General features: G+C 44.0%; 2 protein-coding genes across 2 annotated transcripts; both read right to left on the bottom strand.

Moving 5' to 3' along the window:
- Positions 1-510: 510 nt before the first annotated feature.
- Positions 511-8,926, bottom strand: LOC147797131 (acetylcholinesterase-like). Its single transcript, XM_087144516.1, has 9 exons — positions 8,453-8,926; positions 6,195-6,348; positions 5,530-5,607; positions 4,604-4,722; positions 4,090-4,260; positions 3,076-3,325; positions 2,489-2,873; positions 1,859-2,031; positions 511-1,728 (listed from the first exon to the last, which is right to left on the bottom strand). The coding sequence occupies exons 1-9, from the start codon at positions 8,828-8,830 to the stop codon at positions 1,619-1,621; spliced, it is 1,818 nt and encodes a 605-aa protein (XP_087000642.1). The 5' UTR covers positions 8,831-8,926; the 3' UTR covers positions 511-1,618.
- A 2,319-nt stretch (positions 8,927-11,245) lies between these two features.
- Positions 11,246-18,487, bottom strand: LOC147797130 (cholinesterase-like). The gene is made up of 9 exons (XM_087144312.1): positions 18,471-18,487; positions 17,936-18,027; positions 17,547-17,624; positions 16,932-17,050; positions 15,571-15,741; positions 14,214-14,463; positions 13,590-13,971; positions 12,536-12,717; positions 11,246-11,686 (listed from the first exon to the last, which is right to left on the bottom strand). The coding sequence occupies exons 1-9, from the start codon at positions 18,485-18,487 to the stop codon at positions 11,577-11,579; spliced, it is 1,401 nt and encodes a 466-aa protein (XP_087000438.1). The 3' UTR covers positions 11,246-11,576.
- Positions 18,488-19,150: the final 663 nt, after the last annotated feature.

The following is a 19,150-nucleotide window of genomic DNA, read 5'->3' as shown; positions in this document are numbered from 1 at the left end:
CGATGGGAATACTGAAGGTGGTACTCAACATCAACTGGACAGACCATGTGTACAACAAACCCTTTACAGCATACTTATGCTGATCTCGCAAAAGATTGCACACAGGCCGATATGGGCCTGGCAGGCCACTGTGCCAGACATCCTGAGCTGCCTGCAAACAGTCTTGTGGTATTGGAACTGGCTCATGGCGCAAAACTGAGGGGAGCCTGAGGACAGAGGAGCCACCGGTTCCGAGGTGGGATGCTGGTTTCTGGAGAGCAGACTACAACAGCTAGAGCTGGCTGCGTTGTGATACTTACTAAAGCTAGGAGTAAGGGAGACTGGAATCACAGCAGAAGATCTTGCCTGCGGGCGACACAGTTATACTCCACCGGTTTCAGCTTCGCGTCTGTTGTGTATGCGTTTGATTGGAAAGCCCCGATAGATCCGCTCCACAGTCTTCTCTAACCCACATACTCTAGCTAGCAATCTTTGCAGATACAAGAAGAAGTTTGCAAGTACATGTACACATAGTTTTCACAGTAGTGTCTTCTTTTAATCAGATCACCACCTGGGGTCTTTTCTCCATTTCATTTCATAAGGGCCTACCTCATCTTGGCTTTCTAAACACACTAAAGACATTGGTACCTTCCACTTTGCATTTTTGGATTTCTTTTAACACTTTCCTTCGGCTCTTGCTCTTGCGCGACTGGTGATTGGACTTGTAGTGGAAAGATATAGGAGTAGCTCTTTGCCTAGGAATAGGAACGCTCTATTTTCATTCCGGACTTCCTCACGGTTTATAAGTCGGCTGCAAGGAATAAAACGCACCAACAACGATGGCCTGTAATGCTAATCTACAATGCGTGACAGCCTCCGCAGCAACCACTTTCCTATCACATGCTTTGAAGTGCGACGGGAGAGAACACGTACATATATCCATGTTGTCGCCTCGGTCAAACTGATCTTCGGAGAAGAGCAAGATCACCTGAAGTCCACAAGTACGATAATAATCAATCCAGCTCATTTCCACATCACAGTAGTTCATTAGTACGCCATTAGATAACGCCGGAGATGACAGTGCATTGTAAAAACATATTTAAAGAAATTTGAAGGCAATTTGGTGAGACTGTAAGGATGTCATTGTACAGACAAAAGTGTTAAACGATAAGACTAAGGAAAACTGCATCTCATGTACAATGGTGACCGCCATTGAAGAAAGAGATGAAACTTACCACAGACTTAAATTTCCACAGATGACTACTCTGGATTAAAAGCTGAAAGGTTTAACTCCATTGAAATGAAATCAAAATGATTTTACCTCTTATAAAGGTCTTTTCGGATGCTGCTTGTTTTCAAAGACCCTGGGAATTTTTGTTTACGCCCAAGGTAAACTTTACCCTACTGTACCGATTTGAAATCTATTTCTGGTTTTTGTCCATTGTGTCAACGCCTGATAATATCAATCAGAAACGAATAACAGAAGAAAACCTTCTGGATTAATAAGGTGTTAACTTTGGGCATTTTTTTATTTTTGAATAAACACTTTTCATCACCCGCTACACGCCAAAAATTAGCTTGTGAGTATTTCCTCAAGGCTCTACACTGTGAAGGAATGAGCATTGTTATGAGGTTTAAGTTATAGCTCCTCCATGTATTTGGCGAACTGAGCCCTCCACTCTGCCATGTCCGTGTACTTCCAGTTGTGGAAAGATTGCTTCCACTCAAGTTCGGCCATGTCTGCATCAGCTGGCCAATAGAACAGAGAAAATGTATTTAAATGAAACATACAGCCTAAAAAGGAAATGCAGAAATTCAGAAGCGATGTAAAATAAGCATCAGAACATTATTATTTGATTTGAAAAATGATCAGTCCTACCCATCATTGTTATGAGCTGGGCTACAAACGTGTTCCATAAGTGGCATTCTCGGCTCCTGAGGGCTCTCTTGGTCACGAGATCCAAGTCGAGATCTTTGTATTCCAGCTCGGGGACGGTAAACTTGGGCCAGAAACCCAGGCTGGGATCAGACGGTGAGTCGAAGGAGGGGTTTCTATAAACAAAATGAAGTAAATCTCTTTGAATGTTTTTTGGTCGAATCACACCCATGTCCGCGGGCGAAGGCCTTTTCCCCCTCATTTGCCTTGTCCTGGCGGCACTAGACAACGGTACGTGTGTGTGTACAGGTGTGTCATATAAGTGTGGACCTCTGCGCAAAAGAAGTCCACATAATGCATAATGTGTGGACTCGCACATATCCACACAATGTCCCCCCCCCCTTTCTCTAAAAAAAAAACCCCAGCTTCAGAGGCAATTGGGGGTCAAGGTTATCTGTGGCAAAATGATACCGTAGTGTTTTCACCGAGCACATGGACACTTTAAAAATCGCTTATTTTTGGCTCGTTCGCACGATTGGACTTTATTGCCATCAGCAGGCATCTTAGAAAGCTCAGCTCTATGTGCCCAAGCTGCTTAGCAATTCTGGAAAGTGGGAGGTGCACCATACTTACCCTGTGTTCGCAAAAGTGGTCCAGAATGTCATTGACTGTACAGAGAGCGTCACGTCATCGCGAAACAAGGGTATGAATGGGCGAAAGAAAGGCACAAATGGGGCGCCAAACGTGTAAAAGAGGTCTGCCGCGTGGGGTACCCCCATCCATGACGTCTCATACCACGCGAAGTCATTAACCCTTGTTAGCTGGTACAGGAAGACGTCGTCGCCGCTTTGGGCGTGATAGCGCGCCACCCGGTCGGTTCCGCTGACAAAAGCGCCATCGGTGAGATACTTCACGTATGACTGCAGGTAATTGGCGGTTTGGTTGTCCGCATGAGACCAGTCGACGTACTGTTGTTGGATAGCATCCAGTAGTAGGGTGTTCGTAGCCTCCGAATTACCTGTGAACAGGATTAATGCACATCTTGAATCCAGATCTAGTTTCAGCTGCGCATTCTGACATCAGGACCAGATCATTTCAATCTGTCACAAAGATAAAAAATGTGCAATCTACTCCTTTCGTGCACTCAACTTCAGCGGGCTAGGAGTGGTCTGATAAGTTCGCGATCATTTGCGAGGATTTCATTTTAAATGATATCTCACCGTGGTAGAAGTTGGCTACTTCCGCAGACACGCCTCGATCGAAGTCCTCCTTGGTCAGGAAGGGTGTTTCCTCCTGCGCTCCTGAACCGAAAAGTGGGTTGTTTCGAACAAAAAGGGACCCTTCCTCGCTGTTAGTACCGAGGAGGATTGAGGCGTGGTTGTATCGTCCGGTGGCGTACAGGTTGGCTGGTGTATCGTCCAGGAAAGTCCCATCAACTACCACCGGAGGCACGGTAGTCGCGATCCATGCCTGCATGAGAAGAAACACTAGTTTCCATGCACTTACGAACTAAATCCCTGCTTTTGCTACCACACCGGCTTCTTATTATTCCCCTTTTCCTTGCGGGAAAAGCCTTACTCTTTATACTAAACTTCGAACGAATCCACTTTTCACCAAACTCGTTCTCATGGGTGCGATCTTGCCGCGCCATCTTGGTTCCCACAATGCCTTGCGCGATCTTAGCTAGTAGAGGAACGCACATGCGGCCCATGGAGTCAAGGTTGACTTTTCACTGTTGTGAATTATTTTGTGCTTAATCAACGATTCAAAACAGCTTTGCTGTGTGAACCAATACTTATTGTAACTGACTTGATGACGACATTGCGCGCCTTATTTCGCGCTTTGTGAACGTTCCTTGCAGGCCAACGTCGTCGTTCAACTTATCGAACGTCGTGGTTCAGTTTTGCGCACGTTCTGGTTCAACCTTCAGAACTGTCGTATAGACTATTTTGGGATTACGGTTGTTAGTTTTCGAGCAATAGAAACTTGGAGGAGAATTAGAAATATCTCCAGATGTTTGGCGATGTTTGGGTCAGCCAGACTTTATGATTGGGACCGTCCCAACTGTAGTTAAGTTGGACACTGATGCCGTAAATGGGGGCCTAACAAAAGGTCTTATACAGCCTTCCACGTACACTAGTACTTTACTTTTCAATGTCGTTTCCGCTATCGAAAATAACGCTCTCAGAAATGTTCTTTTTTAATGGACATGCATTGTTCGACCCGCACAGTACCTGTTGTGATGCGTTAAAAACAGCCATCGCGTCCTGCTGTCTCAGACAGTCCACCAGAGCGGCGCTGTCCGGTGCACTGCAGCCGAGTCTCTTCCCCATGTCGTAGGCTTCCTGTCGGAGCCGATCTCGTTTTCCGTCCGTAAACGCCCACGGGGAAAATATTGTGCCACTCTGAGCGACAAGCAAATGCCATGTTGAAATGCCATCAGTAATGCAGGGCTATGCCGAGCTCTAGAAACACCTTTCTTTGACCTTTACACTTTTCGACGTCCAACAAAATACGTCGATATGAATAGTTCTCGATAAGGATAATTTTGATAATTTTTGCTCTTGGTTGGCTTTCGGCCATAATCTTTTTGCAAGTTGTCTTGACAAAGAGGCTGCACTGGCAAACCCTTTAAGCATGTTGTATGAAGCCTTGGCGTGCGAGAGTCTGTTTGCACGCGTAGCCTCGCTTTTAGTCCCACCACCGAACTGGTTCCGTGGATGGGCCGAGTAAAAAAACCCACCTCACCTGCATTATCGCGTTTTGGAATAACCCCTGCGACATTTTGGACAGTATCAGGGCACCGACGCTGGCCGACCCGGCACTCTCACCGAAGATAGTTACCCGTTCACTGTCCCCACCAAAGGCTGTTTGTAGGACAAGAAATATGGTGATAACATAGGGACGACGGCGACTGCGGCTGTTCGGCACACATTAGTGATGCTGTATTTTTAAGTATATTTTCTTCATGAATCTCCCGCTATAAAACGTATACTAAAAACAAAATTTTCTTTGATAATAATTATGGAAGTTCCTTCAATTTATTGTAGGTTTTCTTCAGACAGATGTGTGCATCAGTTGGGGACAGTATTTGTTTTTACGAAGTAGACTGAACGCTGAAAATGCCTGTTTGTTTTTAACAAATGATAATTCTATTTCCATGCAAGTGGATAGAGTCTTGAAATGATCAACGTACGATTCCACGAAAAAATAACACATCAACACGCCTATTTCTTTGAAAAAACAACCACCACAATGTGGTTACCTTTGGATTATTAACACCTCAATATGTTCATTACGTGTTAACAGGAAGGCGTTTATACACTTGTTTTTACAGTGCACTGCTATCAATCTTTCGGGCAAAAATGTGCGGCCAATTTCATTTAAGGCTTACCTATAGTCAACCATTGGAATTCGCTTTTGTGTTGACAACAGTAAAGATGTGATGAATTTTAGAATAACCCCCTTCCATCGGCCTTGAATTGAATGTACGTTGTACAAATTCAAATTTTCCCAAATTTCCAGGTAAACCTATGTTAAATTTGTCAATTTACATAGCAAGCTGTCAGATCTCGCGGGGAAATTATTCGGCCCCCAATTTCCTAACCAGCAGAGCACATTAAGTTAGAAATGGTACAAATGTTTACGGCCTCCGTAATGCAAAATATTCTGACCTGCTATGTTCTTCTTGATCCACTGAAGAGCAAATACTTGGTCCAGAAGGCCTGCGTTACCTGGCACCACCTCGTCACCTGAAGTGTTAGACAACACAGAATGAACCAATACATTCTGCCCGCTTTGCGTACAAGGACAATCTTTGGAATAGACGTCCACGCACATGTGATGTGATGTGCGTGGAAGTTCGCCGATTATTGTTGACAGACATCCGCATTTTGGACCACTAGGTGATGGCCAATGAACGGCCGTCCGTGCGACGACACGACGTCACCGGGTGGCTTTCTGGCCAATCAGCGGGTTTGATATCGGCGATGAACGGCTCCAGTTAGCTATAGCACGAGCAGCCATTGACGCTCGTTTGCGATCGTAGTCTCCATCACTGTGCATTGGGCACTCACGTGACTTTGTCACGCACAAATTCATAAGGTAATTGACTCATTCAAAATTACTGCACCGAATTTCACACACAAAATTTCAAATTCAACTGGGCCAGCGGTCGCTGTGCCATTACAAGTGGAATCCGACCAAATGATCCACCATTGTTAAGAAAATTACGCCCTCTCTTGGTCCCTCAAGGCTCATACCCCGGCTGTGCAGTGAATGGACCAGAATTTTAGTAACGTAGCAGTCGCTTTTGCCTAAGCCTGCCGTTTGTAAATACCTGTTGTCATAAATCCAAAGATGTTTAGTCGGTAGTTGATGGTGACGACTATGACATCCCCAAAGGCGACCAGTGGTTGTGCATAGTACTGATCGGAGGACCCTTGGACGAACCCACCCCCGTGTATCCAGACCATGACAGCAGCGCCTCCTTTCTGTGAATGGGTGTAAAAATTTACAATCGCTTGCTTTTAATTTTTACAGTTTGAAGGGAACACTACCCTTTAATACGTAGCACCATACACAAAAAGTGAGTGCAGTGATATAATGGAAGACAAGTCCCTATACTGCCCTCTATATGTGGGGAGACGTCTCTTTACTCACGAAAAAGAGCTATAGTCGCCTACCATAAAGTAGTGCGGCTCATGATACTACTCGGGAACAATATATAGCTATTGGATGGAGACGTTGGAGGCCATTTTGATACGGGCGATTCACAGTAGTGCGCCACCAAGAGTTTGCAAGACGTTGGCTAATCATAACGCGTGAAATTTGTCGACCCTTTCCAAACGCGCATTGGGTCGACAAATGTCGCGCATTATGATTGGCCACCGCATTGCAAACTCTTGGTGACGCACTATTGTGAAACCGCCATATTGCCTAGAGAGTTCTTTGGAATGTTGGTAAGGTGCTAATTCGATTCTCAACAAATTGTTAATTGATAGAGGAGAGGTAATCATGCAGTACAGTACGAGTATCTTGGCTGACAGAACTCTCACTGACTCTATCTTCAACTACTGCTTCAACCGAACATTTGGTGGTCGCTGGTCAGAAATTCACCTTTTGGAGGATTGTAGGCATCTTTCCCGAATACTGGTGGCAGGCTTGTAGGTTAAACCTTGAGATAAATACATGTGTCCGTGTTCACTGAATTGATTACTAGTGAGTGGCTCAATTTGTTTTCCTAGTTGTGTTAATGAACGTGACCGAAACGTTACGAAATGTCTGTGTCATGCGTATTGCAGCCAACTTGTACATGTACACATATGACAGGCTTCTCGGACAGTTTATCACCTCTTTCATTTGAAATTTCTTGAACCAAAGTTTAATTTCGTCTAAGCAGGGTTACCCTCTGTAAATGTTGAAATAACACCACCACATTTCACTTTCCGAGCACCGTAATTTCCGAAAAGAATTCTAATTCGTCCTACAATTTTGTCGTATTACTCCGAAATTGGAATCAACATCTGGGGCGAGTAACCCCCGTCTTTGACGAAACTAAACGAAAAAAAAAAACTAAACGACATTAACGGGGAAAACTGTTATTTATAGCCGAAGGTCATGTAAGTGACTGGGAGTGAGAACAACTGGCTGGGGGAGGGGGGTTGTCCTCTTTTGCTGACCTTGGTTCTCACTTTACAGCCGGATTACTACTGTTGTATGGACCTTCTGTATATTAAGCATCTGAGAAGTGAACGCCGAATAAATACCCAGATCAAGATAACAATCCCCGCTAATCCTGGGAGCTGTCGATTTACTTCTGAGTGGCACACACCCTCACTACAGCCCCTCCTTGACAGGAGCCGACGCGCCCCTGTTCCATGACATATTATTATACCAAGACCAGCGTTACAGCGCATGCTCCCGCGACAAAACACTGATCACGTGACTTAACACCAATGACATGGCTTAATATAAGGTGAAATACGACCATTTTAGGGGTGCTTCAGAAAACGCTAAATTAGGTTTTTGCCGAGTGAGTCTGATTTTGCCAAAGTAAATCAAATGTTTCTTTCCGGGACTGTTTCTCTCCCCGTGCATCCTCTGCCAAGAAAAGAGAACATCCTTGAAAATGCACGGAAGACCGCACTGAGAGGGAAAGTGTGATGACCCTCGATGTTGCTAGTTCCTGTTTCACACAAAAGAGGTTGGCCAAACTGCAGTGAATTTGAAAGCGAATCATGCCCTAAAGACAGTTTGGATGTAAGTGTCACGAGGTTTTGTTAATGATATGCTGCTGTTGGCTAGGATCAATGACATTTTTGTTGGCCTCCTCGCGGCACGAAGTGTCGTCGCTCACTGCACAAACAAACGCCTATAAAGAAGGCGTCCTGGCATAATTGCAAAAATGATAACCGTACACAGTTAAACACCTTTTCGGAAATAAACTTGTTTGTGAGTTCAGCGTGTTTTTGTCTTTTGTTATTAACACCCAAATTTATTTCATCACTTTATCAGTACATGATTATGTCTTTGCTACTTAAAATAATTGACACCACAATTCGTTCATTGAAGTGTTACAAGGAAGTTGTCACTTACGATTGCTGGTCTTGGGGTAAAGATGTTCAGAAACAAGCAGTCTTCACTGGCGCTCGGCAGCCCAGGTAGTATATTGCCCTGCTCTAAGGTTTGCACACAAGGATCTCGGAAGTACGTGGCGTTGTACGTCCCATCCCAGGGTTCTTTGGTCACTGGGGGCTTGAAACGCAGCGGCCCCACGGGTGGCTGGGCGTACGGTATACCCCTGAACACGTCGATGGTCTTGTTCTCCAAGAACTCCGACTCCTCAAAGAACTCGGTGACTCCAACCAGTTTGCCACCTTCCACCGTGACTTCTGGTTGGATTTGGGCGACACTCAGCCCCACCAATGTGCAGAGGGCGAGAATGACTCGCGCCAGCAGATAGTCATTGCTCATTGTTCGAATCTTAGATGCTTCACTTAATAAGAATCAAGTTTGGTCTTCCTCATAAACCGCCCAAAGTTGACTGAAAATGTCATGTAGCTTCATGCACGCGCCAGACGCAGTGCTCGTGACTCAACGTCAAGTAAGGATAGGGTGACTTCACATTTAATTTGGTTAATATTTGATTGGTATGGTACCCTGACGTCATAATTCCTCTTTTAGGTTTAGGTAACAACTGCTGTCAAATAACTCATATGAAGTTGGGATGCCCGTGTCCCGTTAGTTTTGAAATAGTTATTCAGATTGTTGTGCAAAGGTAGCAATAAGTATTCCGACACATGAAGACAAAACAGATGGCAGCAAATCTGAGAACAAAAGACGCATTGTTATAACAGTATTTGTAAATGCCTAATGACCATGGCGGCGTTCAGATCTATTCTCCAAAATTGTATTTTTTCCCTTGTTGGGGAGGGGGGTCCTGGAACCAGACTAAGTATTGGATGAAGCGTAAATTGTCATGGAAGGGACTTGGCACGGTATTTTCGAACCTTGCTAGATTGTTGTCTATTTCAAGTAGGCAAACAGTGACTGTTGAGAAGTCAAAGGCTGGTGGCTAGGGCTACTGTAGATTGATCGACTGACTGAACGCTTTAATACCAAAAAATACTTTAAAAACTCTTTAATATATAAATGATTGACTTCATACCCAAGATATAGAAGTAAATAACAGAAAACAATAATATAGCAATGCATACAAATGTGAAAATGACTAGGCAGATATCAATGAAAAGAATCTTTGGCTCTGTTAACCTAGTTCAGCCTTTCAATGCTTGTGCAGTTTTGTCGCCTTAGGATTCACAAATTTGAAAGAATTTCTCCAATAACTAATCAAAATGCTCCGCCTAAAGAGATTACAAAAGCACGCTTAAAATCTATCACTCTCGGTTGCTACACGACCGTTATCCGTTGAATCCAAGAAGGTTCTAATAATACGCCGATATACACGCTTGAGATCTATTGTAACAACTGTATGAGCATATTTACACGTAGCCCTGTAAACAGCAGAACCCTCGTTATTAGGCAACGCTTGGGGGCTTTCAAGTACAGATAAGTGATTCCCAGCTAAACCAACAAAAAGCCACAAACTGACCTTCGTGCATCAGTGGTTTGTTACTGTCTTATCTGTTCACAATGGTTAATTGGCCAATTTTTATTTTTCCTGTTCAGGAATAACGAACGGGAAAGGAAATCTGTTCCTTGGTATGAACCACAGGAAGATATTCCAGAGCAGTCCGTTAACAGCATCAAGTAAGTCATTGCCTCAACGAGAAGCATTAATTTCTGTTAGTAGAGGTAATTAAAGATTTAATGAAAAGGGACGGGAAGTCAGAAAAAAGCACAAACAACCATGGGTGGAGCCTTTAAAAAAACCTACATTCTGGTTCATAGAAAGGCGCATTCATGTTTATGTTGGTCATTGTTAGCTGTCCCTACCTTTTATAAAATTGCTCTTCAAACTAAACCTAGACATGTCGTGTTATTCCGTATTCGTTTAGTTCACCTGTCACAACATCGTCGATTATGGTGAAGTCCTCAAAAGGTCCAAAAATCAAATTACTATATAAAGAGGATTATCTAGACGGGACTTATATTTTATCTCTAAAGTCAATCACTGACAGAGGTCAATCGGTGAAATTGTGTTGATACGTTCAAAATTCATGCATCAGAACTTACTGCAAAGGGTAAAAGACAAAAGTGCGTGTCTGTGTCACCGTGACTGCAAATAATAGATAATGAAATCGCATGAAGTCGGGACCACGGTCAGTGGGACATTTGCTACAAGTCGCCAATATCCAGGGTGCTGATCAAGACACACTCTGCAAGACGTGTCAATGATCTGCTTACACAGTGCAGTTGCCACATCTGATTATATCCCGTGCCTACGGCCAACGAAATCTTCGGAGATCGGCGACCAACTTTGAGGCCTTGGCCTACCAAAATACACGTTTACACCAATGGAGTTAATCTTTTTCTGTTTCGTTTTTAGTTTCGACATCTTTTGTCGAATTTTTAATTTGTGAAAATCTTCAAAGTGGCCCTACATAGGGCTAAACCGGCTCTATGTTATTGAGCATTTTCGCTGTCACCATTCTATACATCCCTACTCATCCCAGCTGCTTTCAACGCGTGAAATCGCCGAGCTATCAAGCCGACCTACTTTGATTCCAAATAGCAGTAAACTCTATATGTAAAAATAATCAAATAACGGCAAAATGGGGCACATGTAATTAAATTAATAAAAATCAACAGATGAAACAATTTTTAAAAAATAAGACAATAGTATTTATCCATGTAGGAAATACCAAGGTAACAAAGAATATAAAAGCGTATTTAAAGGGAAAACATAAAAGAAAAAAAGAGTTTAAAGAACAGCCATAATTGATAATATAAACAGACGCGAACTGGACCTTTTTTCCAACTTCGTTGTGGAATAGAGATGCCCTGGGCCCATTACCTGTACTATGCCAATTGAATAATGGTTCGGCGTTTCGTCCATGGAGTCGACTACTGATAAATCAGGAAGATTTGTACCTCTCATAGACGAATTAGAGAAGAAAACTTTCAATTCGAAAGCGGTGGCTGTAAGCACTCTTGATTTTCCAAACATTTGTCATTACCTGCTAAAAGCCACACATCAGCAGTGCGTTTTTTCCCTCCAATTCATTTCCAAGGTTCGACGCTCACATTGAAAGGGACGTTACAGCTCCCCTGTGTATTTGGCGAACTCAGCCCTCCAGTCTGCCATGTCAGTGTACTTCCAGTTGTAGAAAGATTGCTTCCATTCAAGTTCAGCATCGGCCACCTCAGCTAGTCATAAGAATACAAATACATTTGAAATGAACAGTCTGGCGCAAAGGAACTGTAGAATTTTTCGATAACTCAAACTACACCACACAAGTCTTGAACAGGTCAGACCAAAACAGGCATCTTTAAACGGCAGATCAATGCAGCTGTTTTTCTCATGCTGAATATAGTTGGCGACACCTGGGAAGGATATAATGAATTAATACAAGGCAAAGTACATGTACATTTTTTCACGTTTGCAAAAGACCACGAAGTACCACGTGACCACACTGTTTCCCCGAGATTGGCTCCGTATTAAAACATTTTTGCTTTGCAAGCGTACGTTGACAGCAGGGCTCATTTTCATATGAACGTACCCACTGGTGTAGCCACGGGAAGGCCTGGGGGCACACCCCCCCCCACAAATTCCCAGTGGCCCCCCAGGTGCCCCCCCTGAAAAATAAACCGGATGAATGGATATTGAACAAGGCTAACAAAAACTTGCCCCCAAAAACACAGCACCGAAAGCTGGTGCCCCCCATAAGATGCCGAGCCCCCTTTTTGCCCCTTCCCCCACTAGTAAAATCCTAGCTACGCCAGTGAACGTACCGTGAATTTTTTCACATATCAAATTGTAAATTTCTTTTCAGAACTCGGCCGTGATATTTGTTTAAAGCTTTTTACGCTCGTCTCATCTTTAGGCCTAGCGCTAGTACTCTGTCGGGGGCGCATCCGCTGGGTTGGAAGGGGACTGCCTTATTAGGGTTTTTTCTTGAACCTTAAATTCATTTCCAGTCTAGATTTAGAAAAGGAACTGCTGTTAAATAAACACTAAAAGCACTCCTCATATGCTTCGGACATGATCAGTCATACCCATCATTGTCCTGAGCTGGATTATAAACATGTTCCAGAAGTGGCATTCTCGGCTCTTGAGGGCTCTCTTGGTCGTGAGGTTCAAGTCGAGCTCTTTGTAGTCCAAGTCGGGGATAGTGAACTTGGGCCAGAAACCCTCACCGGGATCAGACGGTGAGTTCTGACGGTCGAGGCTGGGGGTTCTTTCAAACAAGCAAAATTAAGAAACGTAGTTTAATATGCCTGTTTGGAATCTCATGCATACCGTGTCAGAAAGCAACGGCTACCCCAAGTACCCCCCCCCTAATCTCTTTCTATTGTGCCCTTCCCAAGTGCCACTAGTGTATGCGTTGTGGGAAGGGTATGATCACAGCACAATCAGTCAGGAAGAAAATTGTAGGACCGGGAAATCACCCGACACGAAGGGTGCTGCTGAGGTTGATTCTTTTCGTACTCGTCGCGGGTATTATTAAAACATTATGTGCTAATTTTCTCGAGACGCGTTGCATCATTCCTTCGTGTCATTACTCCGCGGACCAACACCGGCCAACACGTCTGCGCCACAGCTGCGCGCGCATGGTCACATGTGCACGGAATGCACGAGCATGATGGTGGACCTTTTTACTGGGAACTGAATTCATAGTAGAGATTGCATGCGTCCAACGCATGCGCCTGGTGGCAAGGGGTATATAAACGTTCTGGTATATTTTCCTCTTTAATTCACCAGAAATCTCTTTCATGTAGCTACCGTTTGATCGAAGTGTTTTATGAAGCCCAAATATGACTTTCAAAATTGTTCTCCTCCCGTGCAAACGGTAATTACGTCATAGAAAGCCCGACTCTATAATACGGGCGTTTCACAATAGTGCGCCTCCATGTGTTTGCAACGCGTTGGCCAATCACAATACGCGAAATCTGTCGACCCAATCTGCATTTGGAAAGGGACGACAGATGTGGCGCGTTGTGATTGACCAACGCGTTGCAAACTCTTGAGGGCGCACTATTGTGAATCGACCGTATTGTCACACACGCAGCTTCTTTGTGCGTGGGGTGATTGGGGGTTCTTCGTACATACCCGGTCTTTGCAAAAGTGGTCCAGTACTCCATGAGCTTGACTGACAGCGCTACGTCCTCCCCGAACCGGTCGATTAATGCCCGAAATGGGGGTGCTAAAGGGACGCCAAACACGTACCACAGGTCTGTCGCATGGGTCGCCCCCAGCCACGAAGAATACAATTTGAAGTCCCTGACTCGTGTCATCTGGTACATGAAGACGTCGTCGCCGCTTTGGGCGTGGTAGCGCGCCACCTGGTCGGTTCCACTGACAAAAGCGAAATCGGTGAGATACTCCACATACGATCTGAAATAATTGGCGGTTTGGTTGTCGGCATGGGACCAATCGACGTACTGTTGTTTGATAGCATCCATTAGTAGGGCGTTGGAGGCCTCCGAATCACCTGCAGAAAAATATATCAAATTCATATACACAAAAGAAAATTGAAGCAAAATTACCAGTCTGGTGCATTCATGTAAGCAATCTGAAAGGGGTTAGAAATTTTTGCTTTGTTTTGTTAAAAAATCGAAAACAAAAGATAAACATCAGGGCAATATATTTTCAAGCTTGCTTCTCTTCCAGTGAATAACAGAGGTTGTGTGGCGGAACCGGATTCTTCGTGCTGGCTCCTTTAACATTTCTCACCGTGGAAAAAGTTGGCTATTTCTGCAGACACGGCTCGGTCGAAATCCTCCTTGGTCAGAGCGGGAGGAGCCTCCTTCGCCCCTGGACCGAAAATTGGGTTGTTTTGAACAAAAAGGGTCCCTTCGTCGCTGTTTGTGCCGAGGAGCACTGAAGCGTGGTTGTAGCGCCCAGTGGCGTACAGGTTGGCCGGTGTGTCGTCCAGGAAAGTCCCATCAACTACCACTGGAGGCACGGTAGTCGTGACCCATGCCTGTAGTTGTGAAGAAGGAAGAACAGTGTTGCAGTCACAAAACAGATCCTTGCTTTTTGCAACCGCAGCCCGTGGTTCATCTTGTGACCATGGCTTTCTTCTGATTTGTTTAATAGGCTTTTATGCCTCCAAAAGCCGGTGTTGTAAGAAGTCATTGCTTAAAAAAACCGAAAGGATCGGATACGTTTTATTCGAGTCCGAATGAGGAGGCAGAGACGTATAAGTTCCGGGGAGACGGAGGTAGGCCTATATATCCCCCACTTTTAAATCAAATTCATCACTCCACTATAACAAAAAGGGAATTTTTACATATTTTTCGACTTATTCAGCAATCACACTGTATTCAGGAGTATCGAAAAGGGCAAATAAAAAAACAAAAAGCCAAGCTTTTAAAAACGCCGTTTGGGTGTACTTAATGAGGCGTAAATATACATTAAAGAACAACTCGGAGGAAAACATGTTTTCTCTGATTTTATCTGTTCAAATAAGCATGGAAGCATCCAAATTGAACGCAGTGTCATTTGTGTTCAGAGCTGAACTATAACAAACTAAAAGGGGCTTTTTTTCTGTTCGTGCCAAGATGCGAATTCTGAACATGTTGAATGTAGATTGCGTTATTCTGAAAAAACGAGGGAACCCTCGCCCTGTGTTCGTCGTGGATAAAACCTTGTGCATGTCATTGTTTGGCATACACAAGGGTTTATCCACTACGAACACAGGGCGAGGGTTCCCCCGTTCTCTTTGATTTCTCAGAATGACGCAATCTACATTCAACATGTTCAGAATTCGCATGTTGGCATGAACACACACAAAAAATTTTTTAGCTTGTTATAATTGAGTTCTGAAGACAAATGACACTGCGTTTGATTTGCATGCTTCCATATTTATTTGAACAGATAAAATCAGAGAAAACGTGTTTTCCTTTGAGTTTCTCTTTAATTTTCAAGTACAGTTGTATCATGAACAGCGCCCCCTTGGTGTCCTGTGGTTTACACCAATCCTCACCTTCCAATTTTCATAGTCAGGGTCGGATTGTACGATCATAAGTCATCTCCCGTCTACTCAGTCCCTGGCATGGGTAACAGATTTACGCCACGTAGTGAATACCGGTTGTGATGCGTTAAAAATGTCCATCGCGTCCTGCTGTCTTAGACAATCCACCAGAGCGGCGCTGTCCGGTGCACTGCAGCCGAGTCTCTTCCCCATATCAAAGGCCTGCTGTCGGGGCTGGTCTCGTTTCCCGTCCGTAAATGCCCACGGAGAAAACGCGGTGCCGCTCTTAAAGATAAGCGAGACATTAACATTGAGATGTCATTTTGTTTTAATCAATTAATTCGACAAACGACGCTTTTCCACATTAGAATAGCTTTCGTGTTTTGAGTAAGCATCAAATTTCAGTTGAAATTTTCACATCCTGGGCTATACAGTGTATATGTTGAGCTCTTCTTTGGACTTTTGAGACCTCGATGGTTTCTTGTAAATAACTCGCATGCAAAAATCTTCATGTCCAGAATTATTGGTGCTTTTTGTTCTCGGTTGGATTTCAGATATATACCTTTCAGTAAGCTGGCCTGACAAAGAGACTGTACTCCCTGGCAAGCCTCGTTAGCGGGCGGTTTATACTATAACGCATCACCAAGAGGGCAACAAAAGTTAGCAAATGTCAGGAGGAATCTTGAGGAAATTTTTGATTTATTGGGACATGTCTTGTCTCACCGCTACTCGAACAAATCTTCGAACAAGAGGGCCATTCACGTTTCCCAAGCATAGTACAGCTGGCGGAGAGTCAACCCTCTCCCCATTGCACTGCCTCCTAAAAGTCGAGTTCGGGCGGCCTGTTCTTGAAACAGGTTTCTTGTTCTCACGATCGAACGGCAGGAACACGACCCAGGAACACTGTTCCCCGAAGAGGATCACCACCACCTCCTCGTCAGGGTTTTACATGAACACACGGAAAACTCATAGGATTTTGGAGACAATCAATAGGAAGTTTTTAAAAAAAATAACAATAATTTTCCATGAAACAGAAATTAATGTTCCTTTTTAAACAGAAAAGAATTCAGCCAAGTTATCCAAATTAACCTTCGAAGAACGTAAATGAACGCCGCCATGTTGCTTTTGCCACTAACTACCAGCAATAACCAGTTGTTTATTCCAGGCAATCGAGCGGCAAACCAACGAACAGCAAATCAAGCTATTCGTGAACACACGAGAACAGGCCGTCCAAACTTGACCCTTGTGGCAACCTCTTGGTGGCGCGCTGTAGGAGGCGCATTGACGCACGAGCGTTGCCTCGCTTTCAGTCCTGCAACTGTTGACGCATCGAGTAATAAGGTGGCATCTGAATCTTTTGTCTAGAGCCAGGTTTAGGTCTTCACTCCATTGGAAATGCGTGGAGACGCGTAGACACTAGACCTAGCCTTAGCTCTGGAAGCCCGTTTCGGACACGGCCTACAATCAAAACTAACCTGCATAATGGCTTGTTGGAACAGCCCCTGCGACATCTGCGACAGTAGCAAGAATCTGACGCTGGCCGACCCAGCACTCTCGCCGAAGATGGTAATTCGTTTGTTGTCCCCACCAAAGGCTTTTTGGGGGACAAGCAAAAAATTATGGGTAGTGGCGTCGACTCACAGACAGGACACGCAGTCGTGTCCCACTGATATCATGGGGACGACTGTGACGGCGCCAGCAAATAAGTAGTACTGTATTTCAAACTTGATTTTCCTTTTGAACCACTTAGTATTATGTAGTAATCAACTGGGCCGAAAAAGAATATTTTTCTGTAATTTGTAAAATTCCACCTTCCTTCAAACTGTCATTAATTTACCCTTTTTGGGGGCAACTTTTTGTTAGCCTTGTTCAATATCCATTCATCCGTTTTTTTTTCAGTGGGGAAACCTGGGGGGCACGGGGACTTTGGGGGGAGCACGTGCCTTCTGGACACCCCCCCCGGCTACGCCACTGATTGCAAGCTGTTTAAAATCCAGAATTTTCACAATGGGAATTTTTCGTTCCCAATTTCCCGACCGGCAGAGCAGATTGAAATATTTCCATGCCCGTAGTACAAAATGTGACCGGACCTGCTATGTTTCTCTTGATCCAATCAAGGGCAAATACTTGGTCAAGAAGTCCTGCGTTGCCCGGTACCACCTCATCACCTGTAGTGGTAGACAAGACAATAGTGCATTCTACCTTGGGGAACAAGTGTTTATCTACACAGTAGCGATGTTCGCACATTGATTGATCGGCTGTGAAAGTTATATGCCTTTTGACTACTAGATGATGACCAATCAACCATCCAATCGTTTGGGATGGTTCCCGTCCCTGTGTAGCGGGTACCCCTGGCGAGGAGACGATAACAAGTTAGTTTCTACTGTTCTTATTAACTCCATTTAGTGTACTGACGCCTTCTGTAATTGTCATAACCTGGCCGACCTAAACCGATTATTTCTTTGGTAAATACGCCTACCTGTTGTCATAAATCCAAAGACGTTCAATCGGTAGTTGATACTGACGACTATGACGTTAACGCCACACCAACAGAGAAAATGCCGTTTCAATCTGCGTGACAAACACGATGGTCCATGTTCACACCATGCTGTTAAATCGAAATCCATTCAAAACCTTTTCAAGTCTTTTACAGACTTGCTTTTTATCGAATAGTTAACAAACACAGCTTCCAACAATTTTTTGAAAGAATAAATATTTTTAGAGTCAACATATCTCTCGTAAAATTAAGTAAAAACTACCATTTGTTACATGTCCAGTGTTCCCTATGACCCTTTGTAAGTTCATCCTTTACAGCGGTTTTCACTTTGGGCCAGTGCGAAAAATCGCTCAAAAGGATGCTATCTTCATTCTGAAAGAGTTCTATGTGTTTAAGGAAGCTTACAAGTACCAGCGAGGTTTTGAAACACTGTCTTTATGCAAAAGTGGCAATAAGTACACAGATTTATAAACTGCGATGCATTTGTGTCAATGAAACCTCCAAAATGTACCTTTACATCTCACTTGACCTCATTTTCAGTTTTTGTTTCTTTATTTGAAAGTGTAATTTGCTGCCCATTTAAAGTTTTCATGCTAATGAGTATTTATATGTTTATGCGCAAAACTGTGATGTCATCCCAGGAGGAGTATCTCCATGCTGCATTGGTTTCTGTCTAATATTGATGACTTTTCAAAGATTTGGCTGGCCTCCATTATCTTTTCTTAGCCATTTCAATTTTGTTTAAGTAGATAGCAGTGGGTTCAAGTTGGGTTGGGTCTGGTTGGGTTTTTACTTAGTACACTTCACGCAGATGTCATATTATTTTGCTAGTTGCGATCCGCTGACCTCATTGAATAGATATGCAGTCTTCATCGATGCTAGGTAGCAGAAATTGGCCGGCTGTTGGGAAACTGCCCAACTGTTGGCCTTGAACACAAGAATCTTGGAAGTATACAAGACTTAGTATAACGTAGCGTTGCACGTCCCGTCCCAGGGTTCTTTTGTCACCTGGGGCTCGGCTTGATATGCAGCGGCCCCACGGGTGACTCGGCGAACGGTATACAGTATTTGAAACATTGCTTGTCTTATTCTCTGATAACGTGGACTCCTCAGAGAGCTCCGTGGTGAAGAGATTTATCCGTGAGGAAGCAGTAAAAACAGACTTTGTTTAATAGTTATGCCTTCAAACCACATGGC

Source organism: Acanthaster planci, linkage group LG12, assembly GCF_054643075.1.
Source record: "Acanthaster planci isolate LZ-2023a linkage group LG12, COTS_SCS, whole genome shotgun sequence".
Classification (NCBI taxonomy): domain Eukaryota; kingdom Metazoa; phylum Echinodermata; class Asteroidea; order Valvatida; family Acanthasteridae; genus Acanthaster; species Acanthaster planci.
Note: the sequence above shows the minus strand (reverse complement) of the source record. Positions and strands in the feature narration are given on the sequence as shown.